This window comes from Carettochelys insculpta, chromosome 28 (assembly GCF_033958435.1).
Source record: "Carettochelys insculpta isolate YL-2023 chromosome 28, ASM3395843v1, whole genome shotgun sequence".
Taxonomy (NCBI): Eukaryota; Metazoa; Chordata; order Testudines; family Carettochelyidae; genus Carettochelys; species Carettochelys insculpta.
The window spans coordinates 2,906,038-2,927,753 of NC_134164.1; the positions used below are offsets into that span (position 1 = coordinate 2,906,038).

A 21,716-nucleotide genomic window follows, 5' to 3' on the forward strand; every position below is an offset into this window, starting at 1 on the left:
AAAATGCAGTAATTGAATCAGATATCACAGCAATGAGGAAGTAATAATTTATCTGGTTTTAATAACAGAAAATTTACCCCATCAGTGTATGATACCAAAAGTGTTAGATGCTGGAGGCACACCTGTGAGTTGTTCACTGAGCACCAGGGTTTGGCAGAACGTAGTTTAAGAAACACAGTCCTAGAGGTTCTACTGCAATAATCATCTGTTCCATAAGAGCAAGCAGTCCTGTGGCACCTTATAGACTAACAGATATTTTGGAGCATAAGCTGTCCTGGGCAAAGACCCTCTTCGTCAGATGCATGAGTGGCGGGGCATTCACCTGTTCACCCCCCCCACTCATGAATTTGATGAAGCAGGTCTTTGCCCATGACAGCTTATGCTCCAAAATATCAGCCTATAAGGTGCCACAGGATTTGTTGCTGTTCTGGAAGATACAGACTAGCAGGGCTACCTCTCTGATACCGTCCCATAATAGTCCTCCTTACTCTATGCTGTTCCGGCTCCACTTTCAGTGGGTAACTTTTCACAGCGGATGTGACACAAGGGCCATTTTCCTCCTTCTTCCCTGGCAAAGATGCTTTTATGAATAGGTGCTAAAGGGGTTAAAAAAATCATCTTGCCTTTGTAAAAGCCCCTTCGTGCCAGACGGTGGCGCTGCCGGTGTCCCGATCTGTAGCTAGATAGTAGGATTTGGGGAATGGTCCCTCGCTGCTCACTAAGCAGAGATCCCAGTGGGGCGGGACAGCCTCCCGGGATCTGCACACACACCCGGGTGCACACTCGGATTCCTGGTCACTTTCCCAGCGGGGGCAAGAAGCTAACGGGGGCCAGGAAGGGAAAAGAATTGGGGGGGAAAAAAAAAGCTCCCTACCCAGCCAGGCTGCAATCCCTGAACCTAAGATTTTACAGAGCTTGCCAAACTACGTAGCCATGATTGCTGTGTAGCTTGTGTGTGTGTGTGTGTGTGTGTGTGTGTGCGCGCCTGCCAGCCGGCCTCCAGCGCCCGGAGCCCTTCGCCAGCGCCGGCCTGGCGGCTTCTCCCCCGGCTGGCAGCATGTGGGTTTGCACGGGGGGTCCGAGCCCCCTGTCACCGCCTGGGGAAGCCGCGTGAGAGGCCGATCTGCAGCGGGGGAGCCGCGCCCGGCGGCGGCGGAGCAGCGTGTCCGGCGGCGGGCTGGGCTGTGGGGCGGGGGGGAAGCGAGCCCTCATGGAAGCATGAAGGACATGGTGGGAGGCTGCTGCGTTTGCTCTGACGAGCGGGGCTGGGCGGAGAACCCGCTGGTGTATTGCGATGGACACGGCTGCAGCGTGGCCGTGCACCAAGGTAAGGCGCGGAGCGGTGCACCCCCTCTGCAGCTGCGGGCTTGGCAGGCGGGGGGGGGGGGCGCTGGGGGAGCAGAGGAGAACCGATCCCCGCCCTGACCTTCCCGGGCACGGAACAGTGATGGGAAGGGCGGGGGGATGCGTGCGGGCCTTTGTTTTATCCCTATTGTTCCAAGTAACGGTGTTATTGCTGGGCCTGCTCCCGGGCAGGGGACAGTGCCCAGGTGGCGAGCGAGGCGCGGTTTGGGGTGGGGGCGCGATGGGGGGGGTCCCTAAATGGGGGAGGGGCTTCGCCTCGGGGGCCGGGGCTGGTTTTTTTGGAGGGTTTACGACGGGGCTTGGCCGGAGCCGCCGCGAGGAAGGGGAACGCGCCCCTGGTTTGTTGTTCACCGTGAAGGGGGCCCCGATCCCAGAGCCGTGACCCCGGGCAGCCTCTCCCGGGCTTCCTTGCGCAGCCCGGTGTGCTTGTTGTTCGGGGCCGGGGGGACATCTGGGGGCCTGGGATGGGGGGCGCTGTGCAGACCCCCGGGCTGGAGGGGGGTTGCAGGGGTCGGTGACAGGCAGGGGAAGGGACTGGGGCTGCTTTAGCGAGTTGCTAACGTGGGGGTGGGAGGCTGGGGAGGTGGTTACAGCGAGTGTTTGCGCTGCACATGGATGGTTTGTTAATCCCCCTCCGGGCTGAATTAACCCTTTGGAGGAGCAGCACCGGTCCCCCTCGCGGGCTGGGTCCTGCGGGTGGCGGGGGAGGGGAGGCAGCCCCACTAACCACCACCCCCCAGGCGCAATTTGCATTTCTACCTGACTCTACAGGTACTTGGTGCAACACAACCCCGAGCTGGAAATTGTGCCCTCCTCAGCTCTGGGGAAAAGTAGCTGTTCTGATCGGAGCCCAGCAGCAGCACCCCGAGGTGGGAAGCGGAGGGGGCACAAGATTATCCTGTTGCTTTTTGTTTAATAATGTACAATATCTTGGTCTCACCTGGCGTCTCAAATAACAAGCAGTCCTGTAGCACGTTAGAGACTACCACATTTATTAGGTCATGAGCTTCCTGTGGGTAAGACCCACTTCCTCCGATGACTGTCGTACACACTAGAATCCAGGGAGTATAGTGCACAGGGTTACCAGAACGGAGCTTTCAGAAAAGAGGACACCCCTGCAAGGGCGTGTATCTGCGGTGTGATTTTTGTACCGGTACTTACCCCCACCTTGGTGGCCCCAGGCGCAGTGGCAGGGGATCCCCAGCAGCCCTGCATTGGGAAGCCGGCTGGAGCACAGAGCCCTGCCAGCAGCCTCAGCCATAGGAACCCCAGCTAAGTATCAGCTCCTCTTTTTTTTATTTTAACCAAAAAAGCACTGTGTATCTGTATTAGTAACTACAGCCTCATGGTATATTAATGTGTTGTATAGTATAGTATAGTATAGTAACAGCGGCAGCTGCACCAAGAGAGCCAGGACAATTCCTTTGCCCCCACTGTGAATGCCCAGGCTGTTCAAAGCTTGGACTCCTCAGCCACATGCGAGTCCACAACCGATGAGCCTGTGAAAGCTCAAGACATCATCGTTGGACATGATGGACTACCTGCTAGTATAGTAGAGTAGAGTAGAGTATAGAGCCAATTAATGCCACATGAGCTGGTAGGTACTGATACACATACACTCCTTCTCAGGGGTGGCCTCTTTTCTGAAAATTCAAATACGGTAACCCTATTATAGAGGGGGAAAGGGGGAGTGAAGGAAAGGGGGAAGGGGGGGCATTACCTGTCACTAGTAGGACCAGCAGACAAAGCAAATCTAATATCTATCTATCTATCTATCTGTCTAATCTACTGCACTGCAATAAATGCCCCAAGTAACAACTGGGTGGGTGAAACTGGATAATCACTACACTTTCCAAATGAATTCACACCGTAAAATAAAAAAAAAAAACCCTGTCACCAGTGGACAAACACTTCTCCCAACACAACACTCTTCTCACAGCGGAGCCTGGGAACTTAAATTCATAACTCTGGTAAACCCCCCCCAAATCATGGACTGATGAAAGATGTGGATTTATGATTCATCACAGCAATAGCCCTCTTTTCTCCTAGGATATCAGAGGTGATGAATGGCCACTTCCCCTCTCATGCAACATGTATTAGTGCCTATGTGTTCCACTTTGTATTTAGCTGTGACAGTCAGTACCTGAAGAAGGGCTCTAGGTATGCCCTAAAGTTTGTCTCCCTCACCAGAAGTTGGTCCAGAGTTATTATCTAACCCACCTGGTTTCTATTTCTGTCTCTTTTTATCATGCATAAGCCAATATCCACAGTCCGATATCTCATTATCGTACATATGCCAATATCTATCTGTTGAACCCCCAGTATCTGTGTCTCTCTTGTTCTCTCTCTTTCTAGACTTACATGGGTTGCTATGGCTGGGAGGTTGCACATTCTTTTGTGGCTTATATTTCATGCTCACACCTGTAATAAGAGGTTATTTGCAGCCAGACAAGCAAAGAGTGGTTACACAGAGGAAGCAGAGCTTGCAGGGGAATTTTCCTCAGAGACACATGCCGGCCTCCTGTCGTAAAACAGTTTATTCCAGGATGTGTCTAATGATCTGTTAGCGTGTAGCTGGTCACTCTGAAAAGACACTGGCTTGTTGTTTTAACGTCATTGGTGTAACTGTTCTACTTCCCATTTTTTATAATACCAGGAACTTGAGGACATTTCTCTTCACTACAGATTATTAAGAATGTGTGGGGGCAGAGAAGTGGGAGAGGAAGATGGGCATTGGGATCTGTGCCCCCTGCCCCCACTCGAGCCCTGAAAATGAACACAGATGCTTTTAATTAGTAACTAGAAGTCAGTTCCCACTTTTACAGTTCTTTATGATTGTGAGGTGTCTTTGTTTACAAGCCAGCGCAAGTATATTGGGACTGTACGTGCTTACTTCTTGCTGCAGGGATAGCAGAGCAGGTATAGAATGTTGTTTTGAGTGGACCTACAGAAACAATTTTAGTTTGTAAAAGTCTGAGGCAGAAAGTGGTGTAGAAAGTAGCTATTCAGGATGTGTTCTCTATGTGGAAGATTGACCCGGTCAGGGTCGATCTTCTGGGGATTGACTTCATGCACCTAGTAGAGACGTGAAATTGAACTACCTCGGGTCATCAATTGACCGCTGTACTCCTCAATATGACGAGGAATAAGGGAGGTCAATGACAGAGTTTCTCCCATTGACCTCCCTTTGTGAGCATGGCCAAGTAAGTCAACTGTAGGTAAGTCAATTCTAGCTACACATTTGCCATAGCTCAAACTGCGTATCTACAATTGACGTTAATGTCTAGTGTAGACCAGGCCTTAGACTTGGAAGACTTGCCTCCTTCAGGTTATGATAATGTTATAGGACATTCTATTTGATATCCAGAAACCTTGCCACCCTCCTTTATTGTATGCCCTGTAATTAAGGCATTTGGATATGATTTTGGCATACTTCAAATTTGTCTTCAAAATAAAGTTGCTTTGTTTATTTATCTCTGTGCTTTTTCAATACCTGCAAAGGCAAACCATGTTTGTCTTTTGACTACGTGCCTAGGAAAAGAGCCACACGTAAGAGTTTACTCTAAAACTTCATCTTAGAGCTGGCCAAAATAAGGAATGCAAGTTTTGTGAAAATTTTCTCTAAAATATTATCCCATTAGGGTTACTCAAAATTACATTTTCCAGCAAAAGTGTCGTAAAAATGAAAATTAAGAAAATTGGCAACTCTGGTTCCTGCATAATGTATATTTTCTTTCTTCCTCTCTTTTTCTTCAAGCATCAGGCAGCGACACTGTCTTTACTGAGTCCATTTGCCTATGGCCATAAGCTCATTGCTAAAGATGGAGCCAGGACACTCCTGTTTCATTGCTTTTATATAGTTTCTATTTTCTTACATGTATGCCTAGCTGGCTCACATCAGGATTTTTTTTTTCTGGCTCACAAAAACATCTCAGGCACTAGAGAAATGGAGAAAACTTATTGTGATCCTGTCTTGTGTGTATCCCCAGGGAACATCACAAGAGGGCTACCAACATTATATTTTCAAATGCGTTGTCCAACTTGCTTTCAATGTCTCAAATGATGGGGGTTTCATTCCATCTGTCAGATCAGCTTTGAAAATCGAGTAAGAGGGATGTAATTTGTTCTTTGCTGTTGGGTCCCTAAATCCTAGCTGGAACATGAATAACCCTGGTCCCTGTCTTGTTTTTGGCTTCTGTTGTTTTGAACCCACATGCATCCTTCCAGAGTCATCAACATACTGTTAAAAACCAGACAGGACAAATCTTGATGGCTCAGAGAGAGGTACTGCTGCTGAAGGAAGTCCTCAAGTGACATGGCCAGTCCTTGCAAGGGATTGTCATGGCTGGGATGTTGGATTGTCCCATGGCAGAAGGGAAGGAGGCCAGTAATAAAGGAGGGAGCTTCTGGTGACACAAAGGGAGCTGGAAACATCAGTCATGCTGGGAGAGCAAAGAGGGGAGAAGACTTTGGTAAGAGAAGGGTCACATATGAACTTTGCAGATGAATTTTGGACTGATAGCTGGAGGTTGGTACATTGAAGTGGAACTTGTTCTCCACATGGGTCCAAAATAGCTCAGGTTTGGTGACCTTCCTGGCATGCTCAAAAAGGCATCTGTCTGACAGGGTTTGGGTAGAGGGCTAAGAGGAAGCTTCTTACAGCGATGAAGAGATGGAAAGGAAATTCTGTACTTGTCTGGCTGGCAAAGTTCCTGGTGAAATCATTGCTTTCGTGTTGCTGAATTATTAACGATGGTGAGGGCGCCTAGAGCCTTGGAGAGGAGTCATTTTAATTATTGTAAACCTAAATAAAGCAGCACCTGGAGGAGTTGAACTTGGCTGGAGATTGTGGATGTGGCCTCCCCATTCAATTAAGGCCAGATTTTTCCAGTGAGCTCAGCTGTCCTTTAGGCCAGGCCTTTCTGAAGCATTTGAGTGCGCAGCGTTTCTGGAAGCCCAGCCCTGTGTCACAGTGGGAAGTATTGAGTGCTGAGCCCTGTGGACAACATGGTGGTCACTTGTTTAAGAGCTGAGGAGCTGGCCCCAATTGTGGATCTAAAGAGCATGTGCCTACCTTTGTAGCTCTCCTTGCAAGCTTGAGCTGAATGTGTACAAGACAGCTGGGGCAAAGTCTGAGATCTAGGAGCCGGGCAGTCCTGTTTGCTGCCTTGCGCTTGTGTTTGCTGGGTGAAATTGTGTAGCTGTGTTGTTCTGCCGGTCAGACGACAACAAGAAGATCCAAAGGCCTTCGGATTGGCTCTCTTCACCATCCACTAGGGTCTGCGGGTCCAACCAGCGCCAGAGCATGTTCCACAATAGATTTGTGGGGGTGGGAAAGAGAAGAAGGTGTATTATGTTGTCAGGAGGATAAGCTGCTGTTGAATTTTAATGTTCACTCTTGTACTTTAAGTTTGGCGGCCTGTAGTATTGGAGGAGCCCTCCCCCGCTTTTCTTTTGTTGGTGTGTAAATTTGAATAATTTAAACAAACAATGAAAAAAAGTCAATTTCCTCTTCTGTTTCCCTCTCACAGCTTGCTATGGAATTGTCCAGGTTCCCACTGGACCCTGGTTCTGTCGAAAATGTGAATCCCAAGAAAGAGCCGCCAGGGTGGTGAGTATAAGTCACACCTGTCCTTACGCTGAAGAGAGAATTCTGGTTCCCGTTTACTCCCAGGGAGTGATCCAGGAGTGTGGGAAATGGAACTCAGGAGAGGTGGGTCTCATCCCAGCTCTGCTGATAACCTTGGCCAAATCACTCAGATATTTTTCCTCTTATCGAAGCTTAATAGGCTTTGAGTGCCTAACTCCCTTTGAAATTCTTTGCCTGATTTAAATCAAACCCATCTGGTGTAGACAAGGCTTGAGTCAATAAACGCCAGGCTTTTATGAATTTAAGAGTGCCCACACAGCTTTTTACACTGTTAACTAAATTATGCTAAAGGATCGGATCGAACTTGTGGGGTTCGATTTCACACATTTCGAGGGGATGCCCAAAATTGAACTATCCTGAGTCAACAGTCAACCCCTGTATTCCTCAGTCCTGTGAGGAGTAAGGGACATTGATGGGACGGTTTCTCCCATTGATCTCCCTCAGTGAGGACAGCCCGGTAAGTTGATTGCAGTTACACAGTTGCTGTAGCTGGAATTGTGTATCTACAATCGACTTCAAGGTCTAGTGTAGACCTGGCCTTAGCCACAGCTTTAGTTAAACTAATGTAGACAAACCCTTGGTAGGTATCGGTACAGCACCTGGCACAGGAGGGCCCCCAGTCTCACCCAGGGATTGTCAGGGTCTGGCATCATAATTATAGCTGCTTCACAGCGGAGCACATAGAAATTAAGTGAATTGGAAAAAATATTTCATACTAAGTAAGTGGAAGAGTTAGGGATTGAACCCAGGTTTCCTGTCCCTAACTCTAATCAGGAGATCCAACCCCCTTCAGGGACCAGGACTGCAAACAAGGCCTGACTCCCAGCCCCGCAGCCACCCCCATCATTGGAAAATGCTGCTTTTATATACACCTGTGGTAAAGCATATGGAATATGCTTGAAGGTGGTTTTATCTCAGACTAATGGTTCCTTAACAGAGGGTCAGGACAAAAATGGTAATCTGGATTTCACGCCCCTCCTTCTCCTCCTCCTTGTTGCAGAGGGAAAGACATTGTGCTGCGCTGCTTACAATGCAAGCAGTGTCTCAGCTGAAATAATATACTTGCACATACAAGTCCTTGTCAGGGAGGGGAGGGGAAGGGAGGGGGCTCACCTTGGAAGGACTGTAATGTTTCAGCAGGAGAATATGCTCCTCAGTCTACCTTCAGTGTAGCAGGAGAATAATGGTCCTGCATGTTGTTCCTCTTTTAACTCACCATCGGTGAAATCTCTTGGACAATCCATGGTGGGCTTCAGTCATACTATTAATTCATGTGTCACTGCTGGCTTCATACTAGCTGGACAGTGATAATCTTACTCCCTAAGAAGAGCTGGGAGTGGCTGCATATCTAAATCTCTTACTTTCTGCATTAAATGCCAGCAGCCCTAGCAACAGACACACAGGAGGGTAAATACCTAGAAAGAGTATAGTCCTTTGATGTAGGAAGATGTGCATCTGGTGGTCAAAGGGAGGGACTGACTCAACTCTGTGCTGAGCTCTGCTGCCTATTTCCTGCGTAGCCTTGTATGCCGTAGCACGGCGGATTGGGTAGTACACTGAGACCTAGAACACATGGGTTGTGTTCCTAGCCCTGCCAGTGTCTGACAGCTTTCCTATGCCTTAGCTTCCTCCTCTTTAAGAGGAACATTATCTGCCTCTGGGTGGTTGTGCTTGCAAAATGCTGCTGTAGCAGTGCAAGATGTTCTTGACAGCCCAGTGGAAGGACCTACCGGCCATATCTAGCAGTGACTGGCTCTGAGCTGAACTTCACTGAGAAGTAACATCCAGTCTCTAAGAAGGCTTCACTCTTACGTGGTTCTCTCTATATGAGAATCTCCACGTACTTTTTGAAGATTCATGCTCAACCCCGCCCCAACATGAATTGGGGGAATATTAATGGCCTTATATGTTCAAACAGAGGAACCAAAAACACAGGAAAATAATTATATGACTTGCTCAGTGTTTTAAAACCTAGATCTTACGATTCCAGACCCCTGCTCTGACCCTGAGACCATACATGCTGGAACTAGGAGTGCAGGTAGAGCTGCAGTACCCCCTGATTTGAAGTAGTTTCCCTTATGTACAGGGTTTACAATTTGGTTCAGTGGTACTCATCACCTTCACTGTAAAAATTGTTCCAACGTCCCTGCACAAGACCACCCTCCCTCCCCAAGCTGTCAAAAGAACCCAGGAGTCTTCACACCCAGTCCTCTCCTCTAACCATTAGGTTGTTCTTCCCTCTCTGAACTAAGATGAAAATCCAGGAGTCTGAACCTCTAGGCCCCCCTAACATTTAAGGGTAGATTTATGCTAGGGAAGAAAATTGATTTCAGATATGCAATTCTAGCTACGCCATTACTGTAGCTAGAATTGACATATCAGGGGGTCAACAGCTAAGCCCAGAGAGGTCAATTTTGCAGACGTGGCAAAATTGAACTCCGGAAGATTGATCTTCCTGTGTCGATCTTCTCGTAAGTATAGATTACCCCTAAATTCTGGGCCATTCACAGAGCTGGAAGGAGAGCCCAGGAGATGAGATTAAACCAGGTTGGCTGAATTTAAGGACAAAGCAGGGCTAATCCCTGCTCAGAACCCCTCCTCATATTCACAGGTCCCTAAAGGATGCTGTAGACATTAGTGTGCTTGCAGTTAGCAATGGGAAAGCCTATTCTACTTTGTAATCAAATTGTCTGGGAAGCCCAGTGAGCTGCAGTGGCCCGGAGGGCGGCTTTAGCTGTCATTTGGAAGCAGGGCTATTAAAACTCTTGTGTGGGACTGTTAAGACCCGCTTGTTGTGAACACAGCTTTGCTAATCACATGGGGGGTGGGGGGAAGAGATACTTTGATCTAACTGTTGGAGGGTAGAGTGTAGGGGCCTTTTCAAGTGTAAATGTCTTATTACCAGGCTGCAGTTAACTCTGGTCTCTCTTGGCTTTGCTGAGGTTTCCAAGTGGATCATGGGAGCGACTCTCTCATGTCTTCCCTGGGAATCCCAGCCCAGTCAGCAGCAATACGCAATGCAGCCATGCATAGGTATTTGGAGATAAGAAAATAGGAAGGAAGATCAGTGTGGATGGTATTGAACTAAAAAATATAGAGAAGTTCACATATCTGGGGAGCAACATAACGTATGATCTAGACTGTAAGAAGGAAATAGTGACTAGAATAGTGAAAGGAAGAGCGAGTTTGAAGGCGATGGATAAGATTTGGAAAAGCAAAGCAATTAGCTGAAGAACGAAGCTGGGCGTCTTGAAAACATTTGTATTCAGCAGCATGTTGTTTGGGTGTGAGACATGGGTGATAATGAAAGGTTCGAGAGGAAGAATATTGGCATTTGAAACGAGTTGTTATAGAAAGATTCTGAGAATAGGATGGATGCAGAAGGTCACCAACGAGGAATTATATAGGAAGATACAGCTGAAGGAGAACCTGCTGCAGAAGGTTATAAAACGGAAGCGACAATTATTTGGACATATTCGCAGAATGAACGATGAACAAAAAATCAAGACCCTAGTATTTGGCATGATGGATGGTTCGAATAGGAGAGGCAGACCCCACAGAGAATGGATAGATGATGTAGTAGATTGGTGCAGAGCTAGTCTATAGAAACTAAGCCACTCTGCACTGGACAGGGAAAGATGGAAGGAAATAGTGAGAGAGGCATCAGACATCAACAGGCGCTGAGCCCACGGTTATTGATGATGATGATGAGCCCCCCCAGATAAAGCAGAAGCTCCCCAGCTGTTTTTCAGGCTCTATGTATGCTGTTTGTATTAATATGTGTATTGCAAGAGGGCCCCTGTGGTCCTACCTGCAGCTCAAACACAAGTACAAGATGGCCAGAGTGTAAGGCTCTGCTTTCCCCATTGCCATGCATCTTCTGCCGTCATTTACACCAGAGCAAAGTGGGTGTGAAACGTTATCAAATGAGAATGGTGGGATCAGACACAGTTTGCACATGGCAATGCAGAATCAGGCCCTGGGCGTTTAGCCAATGGTGCAGCTAGCTGTTGCAAAACCCTCCTTTAGACACAGTTTGCGTTGGTGTGGCCTGTTTTCCCATCTCGTCTGCTGTGGGGCGAATTGTGTGTGCCCCACTGTCATAACGCACACTTGCACAGTGGCTAGCACCACAGTGTAGGAGAGAGCTTTAGTCTGTGGGGCAGGGAAGAGTTTGCTTTCCATGGCCATTTCAACTGCTGATGGCTCTGCTCAGAAGGCCAAGCAGGGAGCAATTGTTGATAAATGTGATGGTAATTTGTCTGACTCCAGCTAATGTCCTACCAAGGAAAGGACTCTCTAGAGTTTGTTACATACAAGACCCAAACAAGAACTCCACCACCATGAACATTCATTCCAGTACTCAGGATAACCCTTGCAACTACAGCTGATTAAGTTCCAGTGGTGTAGCCATATTAGTCTGTTTCAGGAAAAACAACGAGGAATCCTGTGGCACCTAAGCGTATGTCTACACAGCAGCCTTATTCTGAATCAAGCTAATCCAGAATAGCTGTTCTGAAATAGCTTATTTTGAAATAATGCCATTTGAAATAGCCACTTTTCCCTCTTTAACAGACCCTATTTTGAAATAGCTAATTTGAAAAAGGCTCTATTCCTCATGAAATGAGGATTACCAATTTCGAAATAAATCAACCGTTATTTTGAATTTATTTAGTGTCATGTAGCTGCTAAGATAGTTATTTCAAAATAACTTTCTTGTGTAGACGTACCCTAAAAGACTAACAAATGTGTTGGGGATAAGCTTTCAAGAGCTGGAGCCTACTTTGTCAGATGCCTGCTCCAGCTCACGAACACTTATGCCCAAGTCAATATGTTAATCTTTAAAGTGACACAGGACTCCTTATTGTTCTTCCAGCCAGTCAGAAATATTCCATGGAAACATTTTTTGACAGAAATTGAAAAAACAGACCTTTTTGCAACAAAAAATGTTCAGGTTTTACTTGCAAATTTTGAGTATTTGGATGTTTCATCCCAAACCCAAAAAGCTTCAAAGAAGAATGTCAACAATAATAGAAAATACATATGGTTTGCATGCTTTTTTTCCTTTTCTGTCTGGGAAGGTTAAAAAATAATTTTTTCCTGGAAATAAACTATGTTCTTTACCTTTCTGGAGCCTCTTTCTGCAAACATTGGTACAAGGGTTAGATACATTCCTGGGAATACCCATTTGTCATAGAATCCACACCAGGACTGCATTGGCACAGCCACTTGGAAAGCTCATTGTAGGTTGGGAGTCATCCAACCAGGGATCAGGGAAAAGACTGATTTGAAGAATCACGCGGCACCAAGAGTCAGACACAAATAGCCAGTGACACAAAAGAATATAGAAAGAATTAATCCTGGGACTCACCATCTGCTGTGAAGCGCTTGTGGGGATCCTATGTCCAGGGCCGGCCGTGTTGTGTTGTGGGTCTCTTCCCTCTCAGTTGCTCTCTTTGCTGGCTTTGTCGGGAGCTGGATGGATTTGAACAGAAGCTGCCTGCCCTTGTGGCCAGAGGGTATTTCCACAGCCAGCTCTGTGGGGCTGCCTGTCCAGTCAGGCCCTTTTTGGCTCCCGGTTTGTGGGGCTCCCCCTCCAACTTCTGGCCACGCTGGCGGAGATGGGAAGCAGGCGGCGGGGGGGGGAACGGCAGGCAGGGCATCGGTGGGTGGGTCCATCCTGTGGCTGGGGGTGCCGTGGTGAGGGCCCACGGATGCACCGGGTCTCCTCATCTCGCTGTCCGCCATTTCTGTCAGTGGGGCCAGCCCCCCTCGCCACACTGCAGTACCTCCGGGGCCACTTCCTCAGAGGTTCGCCCACGCTCTGGGGCTGTCTGCCCCTTTCTCAGCCTACCCTCGCCCGCTGAGCCCCCCTCCCAGTGACTGGCTGAGGGAAGATGGTGAAAGGTGTGGGGGAGGCGGGGGCTTCACCCGTTGGTCAGAAGGGGAGCGAGGGCGGGGCTCTCTGTGGAAGTCTGCCTCCGCATCCTGGTGAGTCCAGCCAGGTGAACCCACAGTCCCGGGCAGAGGGCCTGTGCCCCACTGCCAGCCCCACCCCATCCAGAAACAACTAGCCAGGCCTCCCCACAGTCGCGCGAGGGGCTGAAAAATCCAGAGGTGATGTTAAAACACATTTGGCTTCTTCTGGCTAGCCTGCTGCTTGGTGAGACCAGCTTCCCTCCACCACCACAAGGGCCAGAAATGTAGTGGGGGGGGACCCCAAACAGGGGGAGTTGTATTTAATTGCAGGGCTACAGGAGCTGGGGCTTTAACATCAGACATCATGAGACTTGTGATAGCTACGTGAGAGTTGGGAATGCGTCCGTCCTAACGCTGCCGCTGGGGTGAAATTCTACCACAGAAGGGATGAAATTCAGCCCAAAGCACTTTCTATCCAGGGAAGAATTTGACATTCAGATCAGTGCTGCTAAAAGCACTTTATGCCCCACCCATATTATGTGGATTATCTTTCCATAAATCCGTGACAGCTATCAAAATTGGTACCTGGTCCCTCATAATCCCTGGACAGAAAAAAGTTGCAGGATTTTTTTAATTCATTGTTTCCTGCAGATGCTTTGCTCATCTTTGAGAGGAAGCCCTTCAAGCTCACTTCACAGGATCATTCACAGCTCTTCCGCCCAGATCTTTAAAGGCATCCAGGCATTGCCACACTTAATATTGTGAAGCTTAATGGAGTGTAAATTTTCTTTTTCTAAAGGGATCAAGGTGCATAGGAGCTAAAATTGCACCACAGCAACGCCCAAATATACCTTTAAAAATCTGCTTCTTGGTCACTTCTAATCGAGTCTGGACCTATGACCTAGAAACCAAAGATTCTGCAGCTCTTTGGCAAGTTTCTTTCTATCAACTGTCTTACTACCATGAGTCATATAGAAAAGTAACCCTGGCTTAGATCCTCAGCTTGTGTGATTCACCGTACTGCCACTGAAATTAATGGAGCGGCACTAGTGGGTCTCCACCCATGGGGGTACGAAGAGGTTTTCCAAGGGGTACATCCACTAATTTAAATTAAACTAAATTTGCCTATTTTTACAACAAGCTAAAGCACTAGCAGAGTTAGTTCAAACTCAGATTTCATATGGACAATAACTTGTTTATACTGCTCTACAGACTATACACTGAAGTGTAAGTACAATAGTTATGTTCCAGTTGGCTTATTTTATAATTACATGGTAAAAATGAGAAAGCCAGCAATGTTTCAGTACTAGTGGACTGTGAAACTTGGGTATTTTTATGTCTGATTTTGTGCGCAAGTAGTTCTTAAGTGAGGTGAAATCTGAGGATACACAAGACAAACCAGATTCCTGAAAGGGGCACTGTATTCTTGAGATCCACTACATCGATTTACATCATTTGAGGATCTGGGCTTTTAATAACTTATTAGATCTCTCTGGGTGTAAATGCAACACTCTGGTATTAGAGAGACAAGGTGGGTGCAAGTATTTCATTTATTATATTTCATTGGACCAACTTCTGGTTTAGTTAATAGACTCAGACAGGTAGCTGGGTTAGTCTGTAGCTTCACAAATAACAAGCAGTCCTGTAGCACCTTAAAGACTAATAAATTTGTTAGGTAACGAGCTTTCATGGGTAAGACCCACTTCCTCAGATTTCTCAAAATTTGAGGAAGTGGGTCTTACCCACGAAAGCTCATTACCTAATAAATAAATGTGTTATCTTTAAGGTGCTACAGAATTGCTTGTAACTTCTGGTGGTGGAAGGTATAAACTTCTGAGCTCCACGGAGATCTTCTTCAGATAGGGGGAAGGAAGCAGAAGGGCTTAGACGGAAGGAAGCCGACTGACTCAGACATTACTTCCTTTCCCAGCCCCGAAGAAGAGCTCTGTATAGCTAAATGTTTTTTACCTAACACCCACAGAAGCTTTTACAAGAAAAGATAATATCTTTTCCATGGTGCCTCTCTCCTGTGCTGGGGCAAACATGGCTACAGCATTACAAGCACTTGGGTATTTTTTTTCCGTCCACGGATGGAATACATTTAGTTGTGTGCACCAAAGCCTTTGTGGATGTGCACTACAAATAGACAGACAGGCTGCCCACTGGGGGTGCTCTGCTGATCAGCTGGGCAGCACCCGAATCTCTCCTGGGCAGCCGCCCAAGTGCTCAGCTTACAGGGAACATTGATTCCAGACATGACAATATGTAGCTCTGCCACAGAGTACCTGTCCCCCCCCATTACTTAAGACTTTCTGTCAATGAAAGAAACATCATCTGACATAATCCAGCCCTGTGCTAAACATCTCTGTCCTCCCCACCGCCCCAACCCCTTCCGGCAATTGTACTAACCTATTGTTTCTCTTTGATTTCAAGAGATGCGAGTTGTGTCCCCACAAAGATGGAGCCCTGAAACGGACTGACAATGGAGGTAAATGTCCCTTCCCAGAGCAGCCAACTTGCTTTCTCATGCATGGTCTGCTGGGGTCATGGCAGCAGCAGTTAAAGATTGAAAGGAGCAGTTAACAGCCTAAAAATCACTGCACCCATTGTCCCTCCAGGGTGTCAGTGCAGAATGGAGTATCAGTTGCTATCCGGCCGACAATGCTGAGTGCTGTGGAGGCAGGAGTAACAGCCTCCCTACCATAAACATACATGCCTACTAACATAGCTACAAATGCAACATTATTCTGTGGGAAAATTCTTTCCTGACCCATAAGGTATTCTGGTTTATGCCTGGCAGCAAGGAGGTGGCCTTTGTAATTTTCAGCTAATGTCACTGTAGATACTGCTATAAATACATAACCAACTAAACTATTTGCTTCAATCTTATGCTGTAGCAGCAAGTTACAAAGGTTAATTGTGTTGGAGGGAGCATGTCCCAGTAGGGAGAGAGGAGTTGAGTCTCTGGCAGAACTATTCAGTCCTTGCTTTCTCTGCTGAGATTTCTAGCAAAGGAGCCGGTTACTGGGGAGGCAGGATGGCCTACTGGATTAAAGAGATTCTGTTCCCAGTGCTGTCACCGGCTTGTTGGGTGACCTTGGGCAAATCGTTTTACCTTACTGTAACTTAGGTTTTTTCACCCCTCTATAAAAATAGAGGAATGATACTTACTTGGTAAAATGCTTTGAGATCAATGGAGGCAGACGACCTAGATGTTATTATCATAATTAGAAGTGACTGTTGTGATGATGGGTGTCAGGATAGCCGATTTACTCTGCCTCAGCAAAGCCAACAAGAAGTCTTGTGGCACCTTATAGATGAACAGATTTTTTCAGTCTCTTTTCCAGACTAAACCAATCCAATCCTTTCAATCAAAATAGGTCATGTTTCCTAGACCTTTAAGCATTTTGTTGCTCGTCTTTGGACTGTCTCCACTTTGGCCACATCTTTTCTAAAATGTCCATATCTTTCCTGGACACAGTATTCCAGTTAAGGCTGAATTAGAGCAGAGTGGAGCAGAAGAATTACTTAATATGAAGTGGGCTAGGTGCCACTACATGGAACAGTGAACCACACAAAGGTGTGTGGGTTACATGCATCCCAGAATGATGACTGAGCCCAAAGAAATTAATTGCTCCATTTGCTGGGCTCTATTAGCCGTGAGCTGTGTTCTCTGTAAGCTGAGTGCTTGGGCCAACTGTCCAAGAGAAATTCAGGTGCTGCCCAGCTGATCAGGAGAGGACTCACAGCTAGCAGCATGTGTTTCTGTTGGTGGTGCACATCCACACATGCCTTGGTGCACATAACAAAATTTATTCTGCCCATGGATGGGAAAAATTAGAGGGAACCTTAGTCAGGAGACATGCAGGGATGAGATAGGCAAACAGCTAGGCAGGGCTGAACATGGGAATGGCGGGGGATGGGGAAACAGCTGATGGCTTTTTGGTTAAAACGTGAAGGTGATATGTAGCCATCTGCCTGTCCACAGAGGATGGTGATCAATTGTTCTTCGTGTTCACCAACAGTGGGACAAGATGGAATCAGCTTAATCTGAAGTTAGACTGTTTAGGTCAGATTTTAGGAAAAACTTTCTCATGCTAAGGATAGTGAAGCACTGAAACAGACTAACCAGGGAATGCCCGTCATTGGAGGGTTTTAAGAACAGGTTGGACAACCACTTGTTAGAGGTGGTCTAAGTGTATTTCATTCCCGCTCTGCATGTGAGGAGGGACAAGACAGCTTCTTGGGGCTCCTTCCAATTCTATCCATCTGTCTTCCAGTCTCTCCACCCACTAATCATCACCATAGGACCTGGGTTCCTAACGGAATAATCACAGTCAAAATCTGAAGGCCAGGGTGGGATTTATTTTAGTTCTGTCCCTTCCACTCTCACCCTGAACCTTGATTCCTGCCCGCTGCGTGTTTGCTGCCCTCCCTGCGTCTCTAGCATCTCCCGGGGTCTGCGGTGATCTTCTCTCTCCTGTTTGCCTCCCCAGGTTGGGCCCATGTCGTCTGTGCACTGTACATCCCCGAGGTGCAGTTCGCCAACGTGCTGACCATGGAGCCGATTGTCCTGCAGTACGTACCTCACGACCGTTTCAGCAAGGTGAGGCTGACTGAGGCAGGAAAAGAGCTTTGTGAGTGAAGGGACGCGGTTGGCCCAGCCCATTAGCAGAGCACCCAGTAAAGAACATAGGCTGGAAAACAGGAGTAAGATTCTGACCGTCAGAGAAGTGAGACTAAGGAACAGCCTCTCTCTCTAGGAGCCGTGGGGAGAGCAAACAACCTCATTTGTTTTAAAATGGAGCTTGAGACATTTAGGAACAGGATCATAGGTAGGGCCCTATCTAGTATACGGTCAATGTCATGGTCTAAAATCTTAAACGTTGTACATTTTCGCGATTTCAGCAATTTAAATCTGAAATTTCACAGCGTTACAATTGTGGAGGTCCTGATTCAAAAAGGAGAGTTGTGAGGCAGGGTCGTGAGGTTACTATGGGAAGGCTGTAATACTGCTGCTCTACTTCTGTGCTGCTGCTGGCTGCAGGGTTGGCATCAGAGCTGAGCAGCTGCAGAATGGTGGCTGCTGGCTAGGACTCCAGCTCTGAAAGCAGAGTGACCAGCAGCAGCAGCAGCGCAGACGTAAGGATGGAATTGCCATCCTTCCATTGGCCCTGCTGCTGGCTGGGTGCTGTCTTCAGCACTGGGCATCCAGCCAACAGCCACGGCCCTTCCTTCTCTCTAAAAGCAGTGCAGAAGTAAGGGTGCCAAGACCATGATCTGTTCTGGGAAATTGGTAGTGTTTAGGGTAAAAGCACACAAAAGACTAGTTTGCACAGGGGAGACCAGATTTCACAGTCTGTAGTGTGTTTTTCACAGCTGTGAATTTGGTAGGACCCTAATGGTGGAGCTGCCCTCCTCCCCCCGGCCCTTGAGCACACCTCCTTGTGGCATGGGATGGCTCCGGTACTTAATTTGTGCCAGAGCCCCAATACCTCTTTGATTACAAGTTCAGCACTGTGTGGCCCTCCTCTTGTCATCATGCAGTGATTTTCTAGATTTACTAGAGAACTTTGACCAAGGTTTCCCCCCAACCTGCAGGCTCCCACTGCTTGTGAGGCTTACTTATTAACTCCCACACAGAGTGCAAATTCCTTAGTGCCTCAGATCCACCCTTCTTTTCAGAGTTAATTCAGGCAGGCCTCCTGTCTTGAATTCAGGAGTCCTACCGCCTCCATCTGGGCATGCATGCTCTCAGCCAGGTAGACTACTGCCTCCTGCTAGCATCTCTAGGCATTTCTCCATGGTTGCCCCTTTGCGAGGAGCACCCTCTGTCAGCTAAAAACTGGTAACCTTTTATTAACCCCAAGGGCCTTGTTAGCTCATTAGCTGCCAACTAACCACCTCGGCAGCTAGTTACTAATGGGGGCTATGCTGGGCTCATTCTCCTTAAAGAAACTCTTTGTAGGGAGGCTGGGCCACGGCTCCTTTTAAAGAGACCTGCCTCCCTATGAAATAGGAGCAGACTGATCCAGGAGGTCTCTTTCAGCCCTTTCTCCATTTGCTTCCCAGGCTCCCACCTCCATATGGCCTGTGCTGAGCCTTTTCTTTTTCTCTGCATCTCCTGCCTTCTTTGGGTTCATTTCCAGGAATTTTATTCCCTTTCCAAACAGTATAATAAAGTGCTGTCTCCTTCGAATCATAGACGGGCCCTCGAGGCTCATCCAGTCTCAACCCTGGCCGAGACGTGGGATTTGGGGGTGGGGGTCGTGGCTGACGGGGTGTTGTGGAGGAGCATGAGTGGGGAGGAAGGGGAAGGAGGCCGTTTCTGGGATCAGCAGGGCTGAGGCTGAGTTGGACACTGACGTACAAACCAATATCCCTGTCACAGGAGGGAACTCAGCCCACCCAGCAGGGAGGGGCATGGGGAGGCCTTTGCTGCATAGGGAGCAGCTTGCATGGGCTGGAGAAGGCCTGTCCTTTGGCTGCCCATTGCCTGGCTGCTATGGGCGAAGGGAGACAACTCACTGCCCTCCATTTCCCTTCCCCAGACTTGCTACATCTGTGAAGAGCAGGGCAGGGAGAGCAAAGCCGCCTCTGGGGCCTGCATGACCTGCAATCGACATGGCTGCCGGCAAGCCTTCCATGTCACCTGGTGAGTCGCTGCGGTGATAGCCCCCACCAGCTGCTTTTGTTCCTCAGCCTTGGGGCCAGGCTAAGCAGCAGACAGGACCCTATGCCCAGGGGAACCAGGCGAATCACCCTTGGCTTTATATTGGGGGCAGGGAATCCCCCCCGACAACTAGGAGAGGTGGAGGAGATTCCCCAGGGGAAGGCAGGACTGCCCGGGTGGTATGGTGAGCAACAGGGATTTCCCCAGGATTGGGTGAAATCCAGCGACAGAGGGGCTGACTCACCGCCCTGGGGATGCTTTTTCACATGGCATGGAAGGGTTTATTCTGAATGATGTCATTCTTAAAGTCCCATCTCCCATGTCCCCTCTGAGCCTGCAGACAAAGCTGTCGATCAGTGGAAGGCCTGGGATTCCCCACTTTGTGCTGGGAACAGCCTGGTGTCCCTCGCTCATGAGAGATTTCACCTTGGGATAGTCACAGGCAGTGTTCCCTGTAAGCTGAGCGCTTGGCTGACCATCCAGGAGAGATTCGGGTGATTAGCAGAGTGCCCACAGCACCCACAGTGGGTAACATGTGTTTCTGCTGGTGGTGCACGTCCACGCGTGCCTTGGTGCACAGTACAAAATTTATTCTGCCCCGGATGGAAAATATTAGAGGGAGCCCTGGTCACAGGTGGCTCAGACCAGGCCCCCCCAGAAGCAATAATCACAAGTTGAGGTGGTGGAAGATGTTCCAACATTTCAAGTGAAACGTTTTGTGAAAAAATTTCCCACCAGAGAGATTGGAATGGTTCCCAAAGGTGGGAGTTGGGGGAGGAGAAAAGTTCTAGCATTTCTCAGGCATTCTCTCCCCTGCAGTCACAAACCAAGAACAGGCTAGGGATGGGAAGCCCGTCATGGGGCGAGGCAATCAGCACATGGCCTGTTGAGGTTTATACTCTTCCCCCTCCACCTTGTGCTTTTCAGCGCCCAGATGGCTGGCCTTTTGTGTGAAGAGGAAGTCCTGGAAGTCGACAATGTCAAATATTGTGGCTACTGCAAGTATCACTTCAACAAAATGGTGAGTCCCTTTGTTTTGCCGGCCCCACCTAAAAGGTGTGCAGCATCCTTCGGGTTGATCTTTGATCGTCCTAATGCCTGGCAGCGAGAGGGGACTTGAGAACATGTAGCAGGGACCTAGGCGCTGGGGCTGGACTGATAGGGGTCGTGTCGGGGGTGGAGGGAATGTGGTGGTACAGGGCTTTTGGTCTTAGGGAGTACTGAGCTGTCATCTGGCTCGTGTGCTTTCTGAAGAGGCTGCTGTGAGATACAACTACCCTATCTTATGTCCTACCATAGAAACCAGGAATCTGGGGTGGCTCAATGGTTGCATGAAGCCATCCAGAAGGTGCAGCACAGAATCTGCCCTCCCGCCCCCAACACATGCACACAAAATGCAGCCCGCTGTGGGTAGGAGGGTGGAATACTACCCAGCATTCAGGGGCAATTTGGAGCAGGAGAATAGGTCTCCTCCTCAGTACGTTGCAAGAGGAGCAGGAGGGAGAGGGGCCCTTCTTTGTACTGTCCCAGTTTAGAGACCCCTTTTCTCTCCAGCCCTACTGGAAAGGACAGCTTGTCCCCTGCGCTCTCTGCCCCTCCTTTGTTTGCTGGCCTTGCCCAATCTCCTTTCCGCTTATCAGGGCTGCCACATTCAGAGTCTAATGTCTTTGGCCCCTCCCCAAAGTCTAACACCCAAGACAACCATGACCCTGTATTTACTTTCCTGGGGCACAGATAGGCAGCGGGGAGAGTCCCCATACTGCCCCTACACCAAGGGTCTAAGAAAGGGCCTCCCTCATACCACACCTTACTCAAGAGCATTGTCCTTATATAGGCCCAGATCTAGAAGCCAAAAGGGGGAGGGGGCCTAGTTTGTGCCTATGTCTCTATCTCTTCTTGTGTGAGCTGAGCAAGGGTTTAGGGTGGTACAAATTAAGTCACAGCACCATCCCTCGCGTTTTGCAACTCCTCAGCCTGCATAAACCTCGCCCCTTGCTTGCAAAGCTCTCACACCCAGGCCAGGCCTAGCTGCCTCCTCCACCTCATACCTGTCTTTGTGCGTTGGCTGGCCATGTGGCATACTGGAATTGGATAATTAACAAGAAGTCC

General features: G+C 48.3%; 1 protein-coding gene across 2 annotated transcripts in view; it reads left to right on the forward strand.

Moving 5' to 3' along the window:
• The first annotated feature begins 1,000 nt into the window (after positions 1-1,000).
• The window catches only part of MLLT6 (MLLT6, PHD finger containing), a 72,692-nt gene continuing 51,976 nt past the window's right edge, over positions 1,001-21,716 (forward strand). The window contains exons 1-6 of one of the 2 annotated variants that reach the window (XM_074978781.1): positions 1,001-1,327; positions 6,897-6,976; positions 15,368-15,422; positions 17,431-17,540; positions 19,486-19,589; positions 20,535-20,628. In XM_074978781.1, coding sequence (XP_074834882.1) covers positions 1,219-1,327; positions 6,897-6,976; positions 15,368-15,422; positions 17,431-17,540; positions 19,486-19,589; positions 20,535-20,628 — 552 coding nt within the window. In that variant the 5' untranslated portion in view covers positions 1,001-1,218. The remainder of the gene's footprint in view (positions 1,328-6,896; positions 6,977-15,367; positions 15,423-17,430; positions 17,541-19,485; positions 19,590-20,534; positions 20,629-21,716) is intronic. The other variant, XM_074978780.1, reaches the window with a different exon arrangement.